Source organism: Gallinula chloropus, assembly GCF_964237585.1.
Source record: "Gallinula chloropus genome assembly, chromosome: 10".
Lineage (NCBI taxonomy): Eukaryota > Metazoa > Chordata > Aves > Gruiformes > Rallidae > Gallinula > Gallinula chloropus.
In genome coordinates, this window is record NC_140095.1 from 19941434 (window position 1) to 19959455 (window position 18022).

Here is an 18022-nt window from a genome sequence, read left to right on the forward strand (position 1 = left end):
CCTCTGGTGGTCCTGAGGATAAAGGCCATAGTCTTCCCCTACTGCTGGTTACTTATTTACAGCCACAGTCGGTTTGAGAACAATTCCTAGTTAGTCTACTTGTCACAGTAGCCTGGCAGACCTGAGTAAAGGTAACGTGTGGGCAGGAGGCAAGGGTGTCTCCCAAAACCAGCAGCATGGCATTCCACAGAGTGTATGAACCTCACTCACAGTGAGGTGTTGCCTCTTTGCTTGGCCTTGTTCATACTTCCAGTGAGGTGACAGGCATGGAGGATTCATCCTGCACTTCCAGACACTGCCAGCTCGGTGGGTGACTGTGCGTGGAAGGAAGCAGGGCAGCTGGGGTGGCATGGGAGGCTCTCAAGGACACAGCCTACATCCAGGACCACTGGCTTCCAGGTCTGAAGAAAGAAAGGTTAAGAGGCCTCACTAGACTCCCTGGACATGCCGTGGGTTGCAAACACTCTTGAGATACATCATCAGGCGCCTGCAGCTTGAAGAGACTCAGTCCTTGGGGGAACTGAGGTGCACAACAGGTGTTTCCAGAGTTTTGGTCTCTGGGTACTGGGCATCAACCAGCACTGGCAGCTGGAAGCAGCCAGAGCAGGAGTCTCAGGATGGGTGTGCAGAGCTCCCTTCCTGCGGGGCCAAGGGAGGGAGGGTGACCAGCACCCATGTTTGGGAGTCTTCAGTGCCGGCTGGGAGGGGTCATGCTGCAGGTTGGCAGAGTGGGGAGGAACTGGTGCACAGAAGAGAACGGCTGTGGAATGAGCACGAATGGAGACGAACAGAATCACAGAGCTGTAGGGGCTGGAAGGGGCCTCCAGAGCCCATGGGGTCCAACCCCCTGCCCAAGCAGGGTCCCTAGGACAGGGCACACAGGTCAACATCCAGATGGGGCTGGAATATCTCCAGAGAAGGAGACTCCACACCCCCTGGGCAGCCTGTCCCAGGGCTCCCTCACCCTCACTGGGGAAAAGTTCTTCCCCAGATTGGTGGGGAACTCCCTGTGCTCCAACTTGAGCCCATCGTCCCTTATCCTGTCCCCACAGACACTGAGCAGAGGCTGCCCATGTCCCCCTGTGTCCCACCCTTCAGCTATTGATACCCATTGATCAGATCCCCTCTCCGTCTCTTCTCTCCAGGCTGAACAGCCCCAGCTCAGCCTCTCCTCACGGGGGAGATGCTGCAGGCCCTTCATCATCTCCGTAGCCTCCTCTGGACTCTCCCCAGGAGATCCCTGGCTGTTTGATCCCAGGGAGCCCAGCACTGGACACAACACTCCAGGTGGGGCCTGGGAGAACTGGGACTGCAGCGAGGGGAAGGGCACAAGCCGGGCCCTGCTGCCGCGCCCAGAGCCCGTCCTGCCCCTCAGCGCCCCCGCCCCGCTCCAGCGCCCCATCTCCTGCGCAGCAACACCCGGAGGAGCCCCCGGGGGCCGCACCCCCGCCGGACACCGACCGTGCCCTCCCCTCCCCAGCACCGTCCTGCGGCCCCAGGCCCGGCCTCCGCCCCCGCCCCGCCCCGCCCGGCCCCGCCCCTCCCGCCGCAGCCGCCGCTGGGTCCGGGCCTGGGGAGGCGGCGGGCCGGGGGGGCCGCGCCGGGGCCATGCTGGGCAAGGACTACATGCTGGCCATCGTCCTCGTCAACTGCGACGGTGAGCCGCGCCGGGGGGTCGGGGCCGGGGTAGGGGCCGGGATCGCGGTGGGGATCGCGGTGGGGATTGGGCGGGGCCGGGTGAGGCCGCCGAGTCCCGGCGCTGTCCGCGGTGCTGAGCGGGGCCCGCCGGGGCCTGTGCCGGCCCGCGCCGCCTGCCAGCCCCTCCCAAGGTCGCAGGGGAGCCCCGGCCCCGCCGTCCCGCAGGCCGAGCAGGGGCCACCCGCACGGCGCCGGCTCCCCGCGGGACGAGCCCCCGCTGCCGGGCCCTGCGTGCGCCGGGCCGCGTCCCCCCGGAGCCGGCGCTGCACCAGCGGCTCAGTCCTGCAGCCTCTCCGGGGCTGGGGGTGACCCCCCTCTCCTAGCTGCAGCACCCCCAGGGTCCCCTCCTCCTTCCAGGCCCCGCGGGTCTGTCACCAACCCCTTTGTCCAGCCAAGCCAGTCTCCGGCATCCCGAGGTGCTGACAGAGGGCCCCATGCTGGCAGGGGGAGCTCTGGCCCTGCCCAGCACCCCTTCAGGGTGCCTTCCCCAGCGGGCTCAGGCTGCCTGTGCCCCTGTCAGAGCCACCCCATCCCTCCAGCCACAGATGAGGCAGCTACCAGCCTGTCTGGTGTTGTGCCAAGACTGCCCTCTCCACGTTTCTCTCCTGGGCCATGTGCCCAGCTGTGCCCCCAGGGGCCACCACAGGACCCTTTCGCTGCTGGGTGAAGCTTCTCTCAAGGTGCCATACAGCTGGGGGAACCTTCCCCTCCCCTCCTTGTCTCAAACTCTCCCTCTGCACAGACAACCTCTGGAGCGACCAGAGCCTGGAGACGGATCCCAACCTGCCCCCAGGCTGGAGGAAAATCCATGACTCTCTGGGCACCTACTACTGGCATGTGCCGACTGGCACAACGCAGTGGCAGCACCCTGCACGAACCACCAGCCCAGGAGGGCACCCAGAGGCTGATGGAGAGGAGGTGCTCCAAGGAATGGTAGGGAGTCTGGGCAAAAGGGTGAGGGCTGGTGTTGGATCTCACCCCTGGCAGGAGCCTTCAGAAGGGTCCTCTAGCATTGCTGGTCCACTCTTCCCTGGAGCAAGCCTGTCTGTGTCCCTCCAAAATTCTGCTCAGCCTGTTCTTGGCCAGGGTTAAGCTCCTTGAAAGGCTCCAGCAGGCCCATGTTGAGCTTACACTGACTGCATAGGATGCCTGTAAGCTGAGGCACTGCTGTCCTGGAACCTGAATCCCTGGAGGGCTCCTGCCTGGTGCTGCTTAATAGCCTCCCCCTTGCTGCCCTCACCCTTTTCCTCCTCTCTCCCAGGATGGCCAGGATCCTGCAGCAAAGTACTCAGCAAAGGACAGGCCCATTCCCAGCCCCATGGCTTCACTGTCCCGGAGGTAGGGCTGCCCACATGCTCTTCTGACTTGTGGGGGCACCATTGACCCCTGACCATCACTGGGTCCTGGGCCCTGGTGCCCCCTACCAGAGCAGCCCCACATGCTGGAGCCAGCAGGACAACACTGGGCCCCTCCATGGAATAGTCCCCAGCTGGTGGCATGGGGGGGGGGGGGGGGGGGGGGGGGGGGGGTGTCTACCAGTGCCAGGGGTCTGTACTGCCAAGCAGGAGCCATCCTCCACCATCCCATCCCTCTGCAGGACCTCGCTGCCCTGGCAAGGAGATGACTTCCAGCAGAGTGCAGAGCCCAGCTCCAAGGTACCACTCCCAGGGGCTTCGCTGCGGCACTGCAGGCTGGTGCTGGCAGGGAGGGGTGGGGGTATCACCCATCGGGGTGCCCACGCTGGCATGGGGTGGCTGTGCCAGCCAGGCACTGCAGCCCTGTGTCTCTGCTCAGTGCTTTGCCGTGCGCTCACTGGGCTGGGTGGAGATCCCCGAGGAGGACCTGGCACCCGGCAAGAGCAGCATCGCTGTCAACAACTGCATCCAGCAGCTCTCCAACAGCAAGGGCCAGGGCTTAGCGGAGAACCAGGGTGAGGTGAGAGCCTGGGACGGTGCTGCCAGGCAGGATGAGGCCTCTGAGGCCGGGGCTGCTGAGGCTGGTTGTCCCCACTGATGGGGATCGTGCCTGGGGTGGAGCAGGGACCAGTGCCAGTGGCAGAGTCAACTCACTCCACTGCATCTGTGCAGTTGTCCCAAGTGTGTGTCTGACAGAGCTGGCAGGGGTGCTGTCCTCATGCACAGGAATGGTCCCTGGGGAGTTTGGGAATGGAGCGAGATGGATGAGGATTGAGGGAGGATGGGGAGGGTGCAGCTCTTGGAGCTGTGTGGGGTGGTGAGTAGGTTGGGGGATGGGTGTGTTCCTACACATGGGTTGGATGCTGGGGGTGCCTCAGTCTGCAGGCTGAGGGAGTTGCTGACTCTCTGCAGGGCCAGGATCTGGTGATGATCCTGAAGAAGGACACCATGAGCCTGGTTGACCCCCTTGACCACAGCCTCATCCACCGCCAGCCCATCCTCAACATCCGTGTCTGGGGTGTTGGCTGCAACAACGGCAGGTGCCAGGGGCCAGGGCAGCACTGAGGGCTGGGGGGGGCAGCTCTGCCCACCTGGGCAGGAAGCCACCCCAGCAGTAACCTGTCCCCTCTCCTCCCCCCCACCACCACGACTGCAGGGACAGGTAAGGAGGCCTGGAGCCAGAGGGCAGCGCGGGAAGGGGGGGTTCCACCTCTGCCAACCTCTCACTGGCTTGTTTATGGCCCTGCAGAGACTTTGCTTTTGTGGCCAGTGACAAGGACACCTGCGTCCTCAAGTGTCACGTCTTCCATTGCAACGTGCCTGCCAAGAGCATCGCCACGGCCCTGCACGAGATGTGTTCCAAGGTGGGACGCGGGGGCCCTGGTGGGTGTGGGCACGTCCTGGAAGTCCTGGGGGTGAGGGGAGCTGCTGGGACCTCTGTCTCTTGCAGATCGTGGCTGAGCGAGCTGTAGTGAGCAGCAGGTTGCCACGTGCCACCATGCTGGAGCCCATCTCCACTGAGGACCTGCCACTGCAAGGTACGGATCCCCCGGCACTGCCGGCTGCTCCCCCTGCCTGCAGTCCAGCCTTGGGCTGTGTTCTGGGGTCCTTTGGGATGGGGGAGCACACGGGAGAGTCCCCCACCTCTCCTGTTCCAGCAGTGGATATCCTGGAAGCGGTGAGGCAGTCGATGCAGACCTATGAGGCGCTGTACATCGGCAGCCTGCCCGTGCCCAGGGCCATGGGTAAGCCTGGCAGCCTCGGGGATGCCCGAGAGCCCCCCAGCCCTGCAGTGGGGCAGATGAGCAGCCGTGCCCCAGCATCTGGCAGTTCCTGCCTGTGGGGCCAGCTGGCAGCACCCTGCCTGCACTGTGTGTCCCGCTCCCCAGGGATGGATGTGCTGAACGAGGCCATCGAGAAGCTGACGAGCAGCCCCGGGCGGGAGTGCTGGACACCCTCCCTCATCCACGTGTCCGACACGGCCATGAGGGTGCACCCTGCACAGGTAGGGGGTGGGATGGGGCACTCCGGCCGAAGCGGGGTCCGGCAGGAGCAGCAGGGCTGCCCGGGGGTGCGGCCAGGCCGGACGGGGCCTGTGGGATCCCCGCAGGAGGAGGATGAGGAGGCAGCGCACATCTGGGAGTGCCAGGTGCGGTACGTGACCTTCCTGGGGGTCGGCCGGGACGCCCACACCTTCGCGCTCATCGTGGACACGGGGCGACGCTTCCAGTGCGCGGCGTTCTGGTGCGAGCCCGACGCGGGCACCATCTCGGAGGCGGTGCAGGCGGCCTGCATGGTGAGTGGGCGCGGGGCGGCGGCGCGGGCCCCGGCCCTCTGCGGGCACCCGGGGACCGGGCGGGGCGGCGGGGTCGGGGGGGGGGCGGGGGGTCCGATGCGCCCCCGCCCCGACTGGCGCGGTGCCCCCGGCCGTGTCCCCGCAGCTGCAGTACCAGAAGTGCCTGGTGGCCGCCGCACCGGCAGCGAAGGGCGCGACGGGCCGGGGCCGGGTCGGGCCGGTAGCACCAGGCGACGCTGCCGGCGGGTCGGCGAAGGCGGGCAGGGGCGGCGGAGGGGCGGCAGGAGCCGGCGCCCGCAAGCGGGGCCTCTTCTCCCTCCTGGAGGCCTTCCGCCTCCGGAGAGCCCTCCTCCACACCCCGTAGGGGGCCGGGCCGGGGGCCGGGGCCGGGAGCCGGAGTCGGGACGTCCCCCCGCTCCGGGCCCCAGCCCCAGCCCCCGGCCCGGCCCCCGGCCCCCCGGCGGGGCGGGGTCACCGGAAACGCCTCCGGCCCCGCCCCGCCCAGCCCTGCCGGGCGGAAGGGGCGGGGCCGGGCGTGACGTGGCGGAATGGCGGAACTCTACGTGAAGCCGGGTGAGGGGCCGCGGGTCGCTTCCGGTGCGGCGGGGAGCGGGGACGGCGCGGGGGGCTCGGGGGCCGCGGCCGAGCAGCCCTGGGGGGTTCCTACGGGTCTGCGGCCGCTGCGGGGGCCGGGCGAGGGCAGCCGGAGGCCGCGTTTGCCGGCGGGGAGCCCCGGGCGGGCGGTGTCCGGGGCGGGGGGAGCCCCTGCGCGTCCCGCGGCGTCTCACCGCGCCCTTCGCTGCCACAGGGAACCAGGAGCGCGGCTGGAACGACCCCCCCCAGTTCTCCTACGGGCTGCAGACGCAGGCCGGGGGTCCCCGGCGAACCCCGCTCACACGCCGGGCCCCCCCGCCGCCCGCGGGCGCCCCCCCAGGTCAGCACCCGAGGAGCCCCCGGCCCGCTGCGGGGGGTAACCGCAGCCCAGCCGCGCTGCCGGGGCCGGCTGCCCTTGCTGTCAGTCCCGGGCGGTGCCTCGGGCTGGCAGAGGGGCGGCCCGAGCCCCCCGGCCCCGATGGGCGAGGTTCCCGCCCCCCGGCTGCCAGCCCCGGGGGCGGGCTCTGCCCTGGTGCCTCTTGCCCGCAGGTGTTCCTCCAGACGCAGCCAGTGCCCCCGCTGCCTCCACAGCGCCACCCCCCCGAGCACTGGGGCCACCCCCCCTCGGGCCCATCAGCCCTTCCCCGCGGGCAGAGAGCCAGAGGCCAAGCGCAGAGGAGCACGGCCCAAAGGAGTGCGACGTGCCTGCCAGCACTGTCCTGGCCCCGCTGCGGGAGGCCCTCGCTGCCTGCCGCCCCACCGTGCAGGTGAGGCCCTGACCCTTCCTCCACCTCGGGCCCTGCAGGGGCTGGAGAGCAGCCGGGCAGGGGCTGCCTGGTCCCGGGCTGCCAGGGGGGTGAGGGCCCCCTGGATCAGGGGCTCTCCAGGTCCGGTGGGGGCAGGTTCTCCCTCCCCAATCACCTCTGCTTCCAGAAACAAGTGTGCGATGACATCGGGCGGCGGCTGACAGTGCTGGAGGATGCGTGGGCTCAGGGGAAGCTGTCGGCCCCTGTGAAGAAGAGGATGAGCCTCCTCGTGCAAGGTGAGAGGGGCTGCATCCAGGCCAGTGGGTAGGTGACAGCCACAGGAAGGCTGAGCCCACAGCCCTGACATCCCCCTTTCCCGGCAGAGCTCCAGCAGCAGCACTGGGACACTGCTGATGAGATCCACCGCTCGCTCATGGTGGACCATGTGACTGAGGTGAGCCAGTGGCTGGTGGGTGTCAAGCGCCTGATTGCCGAGCTGAGGAGCCTGCCTGCTGCCCAGGCAGCTGCACCAGCGGAGGGCAGTGCTGAGGCTGAGCCTGACCCGGAGGAGCCCTGATGCCAGGACTAAGGCTGTGGACTGCGAGCAGGGCAGCCTAGCCCCGACCAGCAGAAGAGTTCCTGCAGCCCAAGGAAGTCTGGGCACCTCCTCTGCCTCCCAATCCTCGCCCAGGAAAAGGGGATTTTAATCATTGCGACATTTTAGTGGCAATTCACTACATGATGTTTAATAAACAGCACTAACCTGTCCCTGGCTGCAGCCTGCCTGAAGGGGTGCTGGTTCTCTCCTAGGAGCAGCAGGACACAGAGCTGCTGGGTGAGGCCACAGCAGCTCCAGGCTTGGCCAAGGGGCTCTTGTCCCCATGGGGTGTTCTCATGCCCTGGCAAAACCCACAGTCGGAACCAGGTTGAGCAGCAGCAAGGCAGTTCCTGGCTGTACAGGCTCCTCTGTCCTTGCCTGTGGCAGCAGGGAGGGGACAGACAACCCCCAGAAGGGGACAGCCCCTGAGAAGTTTGAAGCTGGCTGGAGAAGAGAACCTGACACCTGCCTGGAGCAGCCCAGGCTTTGTGCTGCAGCTGCAGCCTGGGCTCCTGTCCGGCCCAAGTTTGGGACTTGCAAGACCTTGGTGCATGAGGGATCAGGAGATCCAGGGAGAAACACCCCATGCTAGTGCTGCCCTGGGTTAACAGTTACCCTGGAAAGCCTGGAGCCTGCAGCGTGCTGCTCCCTCCTGTGCTTTCTGTGAAGGTCTCAGTAGCTGCTCCCACAAGAGCTGGGCTGGCACCCCAAGCCTGGGAGCAGATGCTGAAGCCCTGTGTTCATCACAGAGTGCAGGTCTTAGTGCAGCAGGGAGCACCTCTGCACCCTCAAAGGGCAGTTGGTACTGCTCCACTGCTCCTGCCTCCCCCCCCCCAGCTAGCTGAGTCCCACCACTGAGATCCACCAGGTCAGCACAGGGGTTTCATGGTGTTTATTGATCAAGCATGAGCTCCTAGGCAATTGCACCAGCCAGTTGTGCTAGAGCCTGAGGTGTCACACGTCCATCCCCAGCATCAGAGAGGGCTGCAGCCAGCTGGTCACGGTGCCAGCACCTCCACGAGGCCCAGGAACAGGCCCAGCCATGGCCTGGAGACAGGGAGCTGGAAACTCAGATGTCCATCTCAAACTGGTCTTGATCTGCAAAGGTATGGAGGGATACAGGGTCAGGGTTAGGACGGGGCAGCCACGAGAGGAACACGCAGGCAAAAAGGGGGCAGGAGCTAGAACAGGAGTTGAGCCAGGGTCTCCCCTTGCCCTTGAGGCCAGGCAGGGTGTAGGCAGGGGCTGTGTGCTTAGGCTGCTCACCTGGCATGGCTTCTTTGCTCTCATTCTGCTCCTTGAGCTCCTCCAGCTTGACGAGGCTGGACTGGGCCAGGGATGTGACACCGGGGGTCTGGGGCAGGCAGCAGGGAGGGGTCCTGGCCACGGGTGAATTCTTGCACTCCAGCAGGAACTTGTGGTCGTAGATGATGTGGGTACCTGCCAAAAGCAGGGGCTGTCAGGCACTGCCAGCCTCTGGCTGCCACCATCTCCAAGCACCACAGCCAGAGCCCCGAGCAGGGGCCATGACCCAGCACCTCTTGGTGACAGCTTGGGGACACAACTGGCTCTGGGGCCACTTGTGGGGCATCCCCCATGGCAGACTATAACCCCTGTCCTGCCTAGCAGCTCCTCCCCACCGTGTTTCTTCCCTTGAGGCTCCCAGAGCTCTGTCAAGACACAACCCAGGGGGGTCCCACCTCAACATGGGTGCCCGGTGCCAGCTGACAGCAGCTCCCTGCCCCACGCTGCCCGAGGACAAGGGCTGCCTTGGGACACTCAGTGCACAGCCCAGCAGCAGGGCCCCAGTGCACCCTGCCTGGAGCTGGCTGGCCTGGCCTGGGGCTGGCTTGGCTGCTGTAAGCTGTCCCCAGGGCTGTGCCAGCCTGCATGTCCTATCTGCTGCCCTGCACCAGCCTCAGGCCTGCCTTCTGCCCAGCTGTCCCTGCAGTCCTGCCAGGCTCTGGCAGCGAGCATAGCACAGGGCAGCAGCCCAGAGCACTTTAAGCTGCTGGGAGCCAGCACTCAACTGAAACCTGCTCAGCTCAGGGCACACACTACCCTGAGGATGGACAAAGAAAAGGACCCGCTTGACAGGCTTTGGGAGGGGTCTGGCAAGGGGTCAGGCCTGCAGTACCCCCTTGGAGGGAGCAGTGCCATCTGGTACCTTCACCAGGACTGGGGCAGACTTTGTGCACCAGCTCCCTGTGCCTCCCCCCACCCCAGCTGTGTCTGGGCATGACGTACCCCAAGGGACCAGCCCTGGAGCCCGATCAGCAGCCCACTCCCCAGCAGTGTGAGCACCAGGTACTGCCTCTTCCTGCTTCCCCCAGTCCCAGGCAACAACAACAGCCTAAACTTCTCACAACATCTTTCCACAAGGCTCTGGGGCTCCTTTTTCCACTCCAGCTCTGGGCTGCCAGAGCAGCCAGCACACTGGTGGGCTGTGGCTCATGTGCTCATATGGATCTGATACCCAGGGCAGGAGCCCATGGTCCCAAGAACAAGCTGTGGAGAGGAGAACCCAGGAAGGAATCTGCTTGGGAAGGAGCTGCCTAAATTAGGCAGAAATGGGGCAGCTGAGGCCACCGCTCCATTCAAGGGACAACCCTACCCCGTGCTGGGTGTGAGCCCCTGGCACGCTGGTTGCAGGCATGGAACCCACAAAGGGCTGGGGGGTTCAGGCTGCTCTGCTCCTGCTTTGCCACTCACCCCAAGAGCAAACCCCTACTGCACTACACCACCACCTGTCCCAGTACAGCTACAGCTACCAGCAGTGCCTTTCCACTGGCAGCTGCTGTATGGGGGGGGCAGTGACACAGACACTGCACTTCAACGGGTGTTTTCTGCATTTCTTCCTCAAATACCAGGGAAAATATTGGCATCTCTCAGCCAAAGGTGTTTCTGAGGTTTGTCTGCCTGTGGTGCTTGGTTACTGCTGGTGCAATCTGGGTTTCACCATGCTTTTCCTAGGGAAAGTGCTGCTGCATGGAAGGGCTTGTCTGGAGAAGGTGGGGGAGTCTTCATCTGGTTTGAGGTAACCAGGTACTTTCCTGCATGAGGAACGGACCACATATTTGGTGTCATCTCTGAGTAAAAGCAGAATAAGCACAGTCCAAGTGCAGAAAGGGGAGAACTTCAGCACTTGGGTAGAGAATGAATATTCATCTTAAACAGCGTGGAAAAATCCCTGTCATCCTCACAGGAAGGTCTTGAGGGGCTCTTACCAGATTTAAAGGGTTAAAAGAAGCTTAGATGTGGATATATCACATTTTTCTCTAGTGGGAAGTGGTCTCTGCTTTCCTAAGATCCTCTTCTAGGCAGCTGGTCACAAGCAAGTCAGATGAAGGAACCCTGGGTTTTACCTACGAGCTACTTGTTTCCCTTCTGCAAATAAAGATGCATCAGTTCCCATGGTGTCACCTCAGCCCTTATTTCCAGCCCCTGGTCAAAACCGATCTCTGAAGGCAACCCATCTGGGGAAAAGAGCCTGCTAGAGGCAGCACAACTAATCCTGAAGGAAAAAAAATCTGTGTGCAACAGCCTTCAGGCCAACAGCTGGCACGACCCCAGGCCTGGCACACCTCACACAACTGCAGATCAAACCCTCCCAGACCCTGACTGCAGCCACATGCTCAGTATGTGGCCCTGAAGAGCTGCCTCGCTGGGCACAGCAGCGTCCCAGGCAACACCCAGCCTCTTCCAACACTCTCACACAACACCTATAAATACTGTTTGCCTTTTATTGAATATTCAGGTAAATATTTCACATTAATACAGGCTACATAAAGTGGAGCCACTATACGACATGGAATTCACTCAGCTTTTCCTTTTATGTATGTAAACAATTATACATGTATTTACCACCCTAAAAGGCTGAAATCATGTCATCTAGTTCTCTGCTGCATATAAGGAGCATTCACTAGTGTTCAGCCAAAAGCACTAGTTTCATCTGACTGTGTAAGTTCAAAGTGGCTAAACTAACTGGAGAGCAGAACCAGTTTGTATTGGAAAAACAATTTTGTTCTTATCCAAAGGGCAATTGAGTTTCCATTGTTGCAGCCCACAAAAAATTGCTTAGTTAGGCACATAAAAAAAAAAATAATCCCCAGGGTTCTTCAAGATCATAAAGACTCCTGAACAAGGCTAAAAAAAAAGGACAGACCCCCTTAAATCAGTTGACGTACTTGAGATGCATGTTTCCAATGTGAGGTGCCCAGGTGCCAGGCCAAATCTACAGCAAGAAATAAAGAGACAAGTCTATTATAAACACAAGGAAAGGTTCCTTTAACAGCGTTTAACCACTACAGGGCAAGCTCAAGGCTTCCACCTAACACACAGCTGGTGTCCCAAGGCTGAGAGCCACCTTGGCTCTGGCCCAGGTTTGGCTGACGACCTGCAAGATGCAGAGGTTGGGCATAAACCCTCTCACATACACCAGAGTGGTTCTCCCTGGCTGAGCAGAGCCTTGAAGCTCTGCTGTTGTACCTGAAAGCTCTGGCAGGGGTGACGCTGTGTGTTTACCCACGTGCTATGGGGACAGGCATGCAACAGAGCTCAACCCTGGGCTCAAAGGACTGGAATCAATCATCTGGGAATGAGGAAAACCAAAGCACAGCACCAGGAACAGCCTGAGGGGAGGTGGGGAAGGGCAGCCACACTACCTGCTGAGCATCCGTACATTCTGCTGAGTTCTGCACAACTTTGATCATGGGATTCCAGGCGGGGTCTGGAGTATGGAGCCCATTGAAGAGGGGCCCTCCCGGGCCATCCGCTAGCTGGGGGTGGGAGGGGATTAGGGCGCCGCCGTACATGGAAATTGGTAGACCCTGAGGGAACAAGGGAGAGCACTGTCAGGGGGGAATGCAGCAGGGGAAGGACAGCTGTACTACCATGCTGGCCAAGATGACAAAGGCAGTTCAGATCCACACAGAATATTCACCTACCGGCAAAACTCAGCACTAGGAGGAAACGGGGTATCAAATCTACACTGAGTGGGTAACATTGTGACTCTGAAGAGTTTGGGGTTTAAGTCAGCTTACCCCTCCTCCTGAAATTTTACCTTGCAGCGTCCAGACAGCACTTTCAGGTGACCCCATAAAGCCAGACAGAGCAGCTGTACAGTGACCCCAGTGCTCCCCCTTCTCAGCTCTGTAGCGTGCAGTGAGCTTGGTGCATGCAGAGCTGCAGCCAGGGCTGCACTTCAGCAACGCCAGTCAGACAGCTTAACCCCAAAACATTTGGAGTTAAAGGTTTTCTGTAAATTACCCATAGCCATCTAAAATACTTCTCCAGTTCAGAGAAAACAAGTTGCAGAGCAGCTTTCTGCAAGTAGGAGATTTATTTCCTGTGTCCGAGTGACTGCTGCTCTGCAGTTTAGGCAGTCCCAAAAGCACAGGCTACAGCTACTTCTGAAGCCTGCTATGAGTTGGTCTGCTGCTGAGGACATCCTCCTGGCTGTTCCTCCAGTGGTGGCTGAGCTGACTATGGCTTGGCTACACCCATCTGCCTCAAGCCACTTCCAGCATTAACACAGGCAGCACAGACTTAGAAGTGCTCCTGTCATCCTGATGCTTCCTTAGGACAGGTGGATCACCTGCACTGGCACAACCTGTACTGAGGGCATCAAGGAAACCTGGAGAAAAATGGAGTTTTGCTGAGCAGCTGAGCCTCTGAGCAGGGAAATGAGTGAGAACAGCAGAGGTGTGCAGCTACTTGCCAAGAGGACGTTTGCAGCCCACAGGGTTTGGGCACCTTTTCTAGTCAGGACTGGAATGAAAGGAGGCCTGGGACTGGGTGCAGCGAGCGATGAGAAGAGGCACACACACCCAGGGGATACCCAGGACTCTGTCACCGTTTTACAGACCAAACCCACCCCTCTGTCACTTACCTTAGAAAAATCCACAAAACTATTTGGCATAGGTTGGTGAAAAATATTTGAGGGAGCCACTATTCCAGAATCATCTCTCTCCATTGGCTGATGCTGGGAAAACGTGCCTGGGTCCGAGAGCTGCTGATGGATCGGATGGTTTCCCATGACAGGCTGTGACCAACCTGACAAGCCCTCTGCAAAGGAGGAGATGAGAACAGCTCGTTACAACCCCCTGAGGAGGACAGTGCAGGGGCTGCACACACCCAAAGGCTCCAGGAAAGCACCTAGGACACAACAGCCACATGTGAAACTTCAGTTGTCTCACTCTCCTGAACCTGGGCCTGCCTGGAACAGGAATTGCCCCACACTGTTCCAGAGGCAGGAGACATTGATCAGCAGCCACAACTGTGTTTCTGGATGCATTAGCTACACCACAACTAACACCAGTTAGTTGTGTTGATGGAAAACAGGCTAGGAACTTGGGTAGAGGCAGTTGTCCTTTTAAGCCAAGGGACAGGCTTGGAAATGGACCCTCTAACAGGTAAAGGTTGGTTACTGTTAAAATTCTGTATCATGCAGTAGATTGGATGTGAAATTCTGCACCCTTCTCAGGGTTTAACAGCTGCATGCTGAAAGATGACCCAGGCTGGGCAAGGACCACTTGTGTGAGCAGAGGAAACCACAGTGCCTTCACTGATAGGTGTTCTCCCATCACCAGCACTGCTTCTCCCTCCAGGCCATACTATGGGAAAGCTGCTTACAGCCTGTGGAGCTTTATTCCTCCTCCCCAACTTCTGTCCTTCCAAGGGGCCCTACAAGCCTCCCCAGGCTGCCCCAGGCGGTACATGAAGGACTCACCAGACACGCTGTTAACTCCGAAGGACCAGATGCCGCTGTGCCCCACGGGAGCCGTGAAGTTGGTGCCCAAGGGGGTGGGAGTGACAGCTCCTCCCTGCCGGATCCTCGCCAGCCGCTCGGTCCCGATCGGAGGGGGCACCTTGCGGTCCGGATTGGCGTTACCCGTTTTTGGCTGGCCCAGGTTCGAAGGTGCAGAAGCAGCTGAAAGGGGTGAAGATGATCCTGAGGAAACTGATGGAATAGGAGATTCACCTGCTGGAAAGAACATTTCTCTTGCTTAATTACATACAAAGCACAAAGAGATGAGCAAACATCAAAGCTACCCCACTCTATCCCCTCAGTGCTACCCAAAGCAAGGGATGTAAAGGTTTTAAAGGCTTTTTTAGCAAACATTCTTCAAGTCTTTCACAAAATTCTGTTTAAGACTTTAACTCTAAAATCAACACTGTAATGCAAATGCTTTCAACCACCAGAATCCTGTGATATTCTCATGACATCGCAGTACCTCTAAATTAACTACAAGAAAGAACAAGAAACATGGAAGAGTTTCAGAAGAGGTGAAAACATCAGTCAAAATACCATCGATTTCTAAAGAGCCTGGTTTGGGTATCCACCGCTTCCAGCAGGAGAGAAGTTAGGTAGCTTCCCAAAGCCACACGTGGAACCTAAGAGCATAAGTCCCATCGACTTCTGAAGTGTCACTGACTCTTCCTGGGAAATCCAGCCTCCTTTGAGCACTCATTTAAATGGTTTGGTTCTTAAGCTCAGAATGGCATCCCAGTTGCACACAGTGCCACGAAAAGCCTCTCCCCTTAAGATTCTGAATCAGACCCACATTTCTGTAAAGCTACTTCCATGTTCTTCCCATTAGGAGAAAAACCCACTGTTAGTTCGTATGTTGCTTAAAGATTTTGGAACATTTTAAGTAACAGCAAATAATTCCAGAATCCCAATTTAAAGAAGAAAATTAAAAGAAAAAAAAGAAGAAAAACAAAAAGCAGGTGTAACCTCAAAGCATGTCAGTATTACACTCACATTACCCAGAGGAGTGTCTTTAGCTCGGAATAACCACCTCCACTCCCCCACAGCTTCATGCCCTTTCCTCTCAGAGCCTATGAGGATTGTTGTTTGGGGTTTTTTTTTTTGCCCAAATATGCCTTTAATAATGCTACCAGCACTAGCAGCATTTTACATGGGAAAACACAGAGAAGAGTAGACCTTGGGCTTTGCACGCCCTCCTCCCAGCTGCTAAGAAAGCATTGGAAAGCATTTAGTGCATCACTGGGTAATTGCCCCTCAAGTTACAAATCTACTCAAGACAACAGCTATGAATTTATAGTGAACTAAGACAGACCCATGAAGTTCCTACATGAATTTGTTGCGCTTGTCCAAGGATGTGGTGAAAAATGCTGTCTGTTAAAGCTGGGAGTCCCAACAGGCGCTGGCCCTTGAAGGTAAACCCGTGCTCCTTGTATGTTTGCTGAAAAGCCTGTCAAAGGACCTGAAGAAGAAGTTGTAGAGCTGTTGGATGGATCTAGAGAGGGTAAGCCTGAAATAAACATAAATTTGATTAAATATCTCTCTTTGGGAACCTGCTTCAAAGCACCAGAGAGAGCTAGTGCTCCAAATATAATTAAAGCAATCTCATCACCTTCGGGGGTATCTGCACATGGTAAATTCGTTTTACAGGTGCACGATTCTCCCGTAGAAACCACCAGGAGGCACTGCTGCACGGCCTGCTGCGGCCTCGGGCTTCAGCAACACCAGCCATCCTCCCTCCCTGCAAGGGAGCGATCTTAGGGAGGGCAAGGAGGAGAGCTGGGAGCCGCAAGGATCTCTGCTTACACAGAAGCCCCAGCAGTCAAACAGGGACACAGGGTGCTGTGACAGCTCCAGGGCAACCAGGCCCCGGGAAGCAGCCTGTGGCTGTTCCTGTCAGCCTACAGGCAATGTTCAGGTGTAGGTTTGGGCAGAGGGCTGTGCCCAGGGGAACGGGGCTGAGGGAGCACAGCACAGCGGGGAGGGGGAGGGCTGCTTCCTACAGGGATGGGAGAAGGGAGAGATGGAGAGAAAGTTCAAAGACCCACAAAAACTATTAGCAAGGGGAATAATTACAGGGGTTTTAATGAGCCAAAGCTTTTAAGTACTTCCCAAAATGTTGTAAAAGCTGTTATCACCTGTGATTACCTGGAAGCAGAGACAGGCATGGCCACCTGCTCCCTGCGCTCTGGGTTTAGTTTCAAGGGCCTATACATAAGACTAGTTTCAAAACCATTAAACATTTCAAAATGACCACAACCAGGACCAGCCTATCCTGCTGCAGAGCACGGTTGAAGGTTGTACCTACTCACAGGGCAGCAGTCTGCCAACAGCAGTGGTGACAGGCAATACCTTGGGTCACCTGCCATTGCCTGGACATGCTCCTGAGAGACAGGGCTTCCCCACAGCCCCAGTAGGACCAGCCAGGTCGACCCAATTCACTGCTTCCAGAAGTGCCAGATCCACCCTGCTCACCTGACAGAAACCACTTGCTGGATTTGAAAGAGGCTTTTTTCTCACCAGACCAAACCCAAAGGTTGGAAAAAAGAGAAGTCTGTTACAGACAAGGAGAAATAAACCACCAGGAGAGCACAGGGACCCGAGCAGGGGAGGACAGTCTCTCAGGGGGTGTCACAGCACGAAGCACAGGACTCCATGGCTCTATGTAGAAGGCTCATGCCTATGCAGGCTGCCTCCTACCATAGTTTGATTGATCTGCATCTGTCCAGAGCTCAGACCAGCCTCCAGCACAGACAGCTGAGAGTAAATTGTGGCACCTCTGAGGGCCCCTCCCTGTGTGTCTGCCACACAGTACTGGCAGAGCCCTCTAGCTGACCCCCATCCCCAAAAGTCAACTGGGAGGTAGTCAAAAGGCCCCCAAGGTGACCAAAACCAAGTTTCCAGGTGGCTGACAAACCCCTGAGGATCCCCAGCCTCTGCCCCATCTGTACAGGATGGGTAACCACCAGTGTCCTGATCAGAGAGCCAGGCAGAGACCCTGACAAGAACATCTCTTCCATAGGAGAGAGGCACTCAACTGTGTCTTCTGCAGGCTTGGTAGGGTGGGTACACAGCTTTCCCAGTGTAATGGCTGCACAGCCCATTCCAGCACTGCTGAGCATTGAGCTGGGTTGAAGGAAGCCTGACAGCCAGAGATACACAAATTCAGGGAAGTCAGTTTTCAGGTTGTCATGAAAACTTGCAATTTTCTTGCCTTTCATGAAAGTGGGTGGAAAACCCCCACCTTTGCTCAGTACTAAACCCAGCTTCTATTAACAGCGACTTGAGAAGATGCTGATCACAGTAACCAGCTCCCTATTCACATACTTACAGCAGAATCAGTTTCTGTAGTGCTAAAGCCCTTTGTGATACCACACAAACTCCCCAGTTAATTACCCCATGGACTCAAATGCTTCGTCACGCTCTAAGAGTGTAGCTGAGCTTTCAAGACTGGTGCAGCATTCCCACAGAAACTCTCTCCAAAGGCAGTTTCTCAAAGCCCCCAGGCTCTGGTGCAGACACAGCAAGGGCTGACAGCTACCAAGAAACAGTCACAAGGTTGGGGCATTCAGTGTACAAGGAGAAGCCCAGCCACCCTTCACTGCCAAGCGAGCAAGGTCTCACACCCCTTCATAAAGTGTAGAACCAACTAGTTACAGACAGACTTCATCTGGTCTTCTACACAGCCTCCCCAACAGCTGGGGTAAGGCTGCCCTCAGTCTGCCAGCTGCTGGGACAAGAGATCTAAAGACAGGAGCCAAAAGGCCCTTTCCAGGACAGGTCCACAGCTGGCAGGTCTGTGTGTCTGTGCCTCCAAAGCCCTGTGAATCAGAGAAAACTGAAGCTGTGCCTGAGCTCACCGTGCACAGGAGAAGCAGAGTAGCCACACTCCATCAGGAGGCAACA

The 18022-nt window shown here is 58.8% G+C and overlaps 3 protein-coding genes across 3 annotated transcripts in view; 2 read left to right on the top strand and 1 right to left on the bottom strand.

Annotated features, from left to right (window-relative positions):
- Positions 1–1608: 1608 nt before the first annotated feature.
- Positions 1609–5773, top strand: APBB3 (amyloid beta precursor protein binding family B member 3; the record flags this gene model as incomplete). Its single annotated transcript, XM_084268525.1, has 12 exons — positions 1609–1657; positions 2441–2631; positions 2960–3036; positions 3296–3353; positions 3493–3633; positions 4026–4153; positions 4363–4477; positions 4564–4651; positions 4775–4858; positions 5003–5118; positions 5224–5409; positions 5555–5773. The coding sequence occupies 12 exons, from the start codon at positions 1609–1611 to the stop codon at positions 5771–5773; spliced, it is 1452 nt and encodes a 483-aa protein (XP_084124651.1).
- A 153-nt stretch (positions 5774–5926) lies between these two features.
- SRA1 (steroid receptor RNA activator 1) lies at positions 5927–7517 on the top strand. Its single transcript, XM_084268932.1, has 5 exons — positions 5927–5982; positions 6218–6343; positions 6553–6770; positions 6937–7045; positions 7133–7517. Exons 1-5 carry the CDS (start codon positions 5958–5960, stop codon positions 7324–7326), a joined length of 672 nt encoding a protein of 223 aa, XP_084125058.1. The 5' UTR covers positions 5927–5957; the 3' UTR covers positions 7327–7517.
- A 707-nt stretch (positions 7518–8224) lies between these two features.
- The window catches only part of LOC311195486 (ankyrin repeat and KH domain-containing protein 1-like), a gene marked incomplete at its 5' end in the record, with an annotated part of 107659 nt that continues 97861 nt past the window's right edge, over positions 8225–18022 (bottom strand). The window contains 6 exons of the mRNA XM_084268890.1: positions 8225–8445; positions 8614–8787; positions 11535–11581; positions 12012–12176; positions 13238–13413; positions 14078–14329. Coding sequence (XP_084125016.1) covers positions 8634–8787; positions 11535–11581; positions 12012–12176; positions 13238–13413; positions 14078–14329 — 794 coding nt within the window. The 3' untranslated portion in view covers positions 8225–8445; positions 8614–8633. The remainder of the gene's footprint in view (positions 8446–8613; positions 8788–11534; positions 11582–12011; positions 12177–13237; positions 13414–14077; positions 14330–18022) is intronic.

Bases quoted from the DNA above. Each gene is read 5' to 3' on its own strand.
- SRA1 (XM_084268932.1), top strand. From the start codon at position 5,958: ATGGCGGAACTCTACGTGAAGCCGG. The intron at 6,344-6,552 runs GTCAGCACCCGA...TCTTGCCCGCAG, and splicing joins GCCCGCGGGCGCCCCCCCAG to GTGTTCCTCCAGACGCAGCC. The intron at 7,046-7,132 runs GTGAGAGGGGCT...CTTTCCCGGCAG, and splicing joins GATGAGCCTCCTCGTGCAAG to AGCTCCAGCAGCAGCACTGG.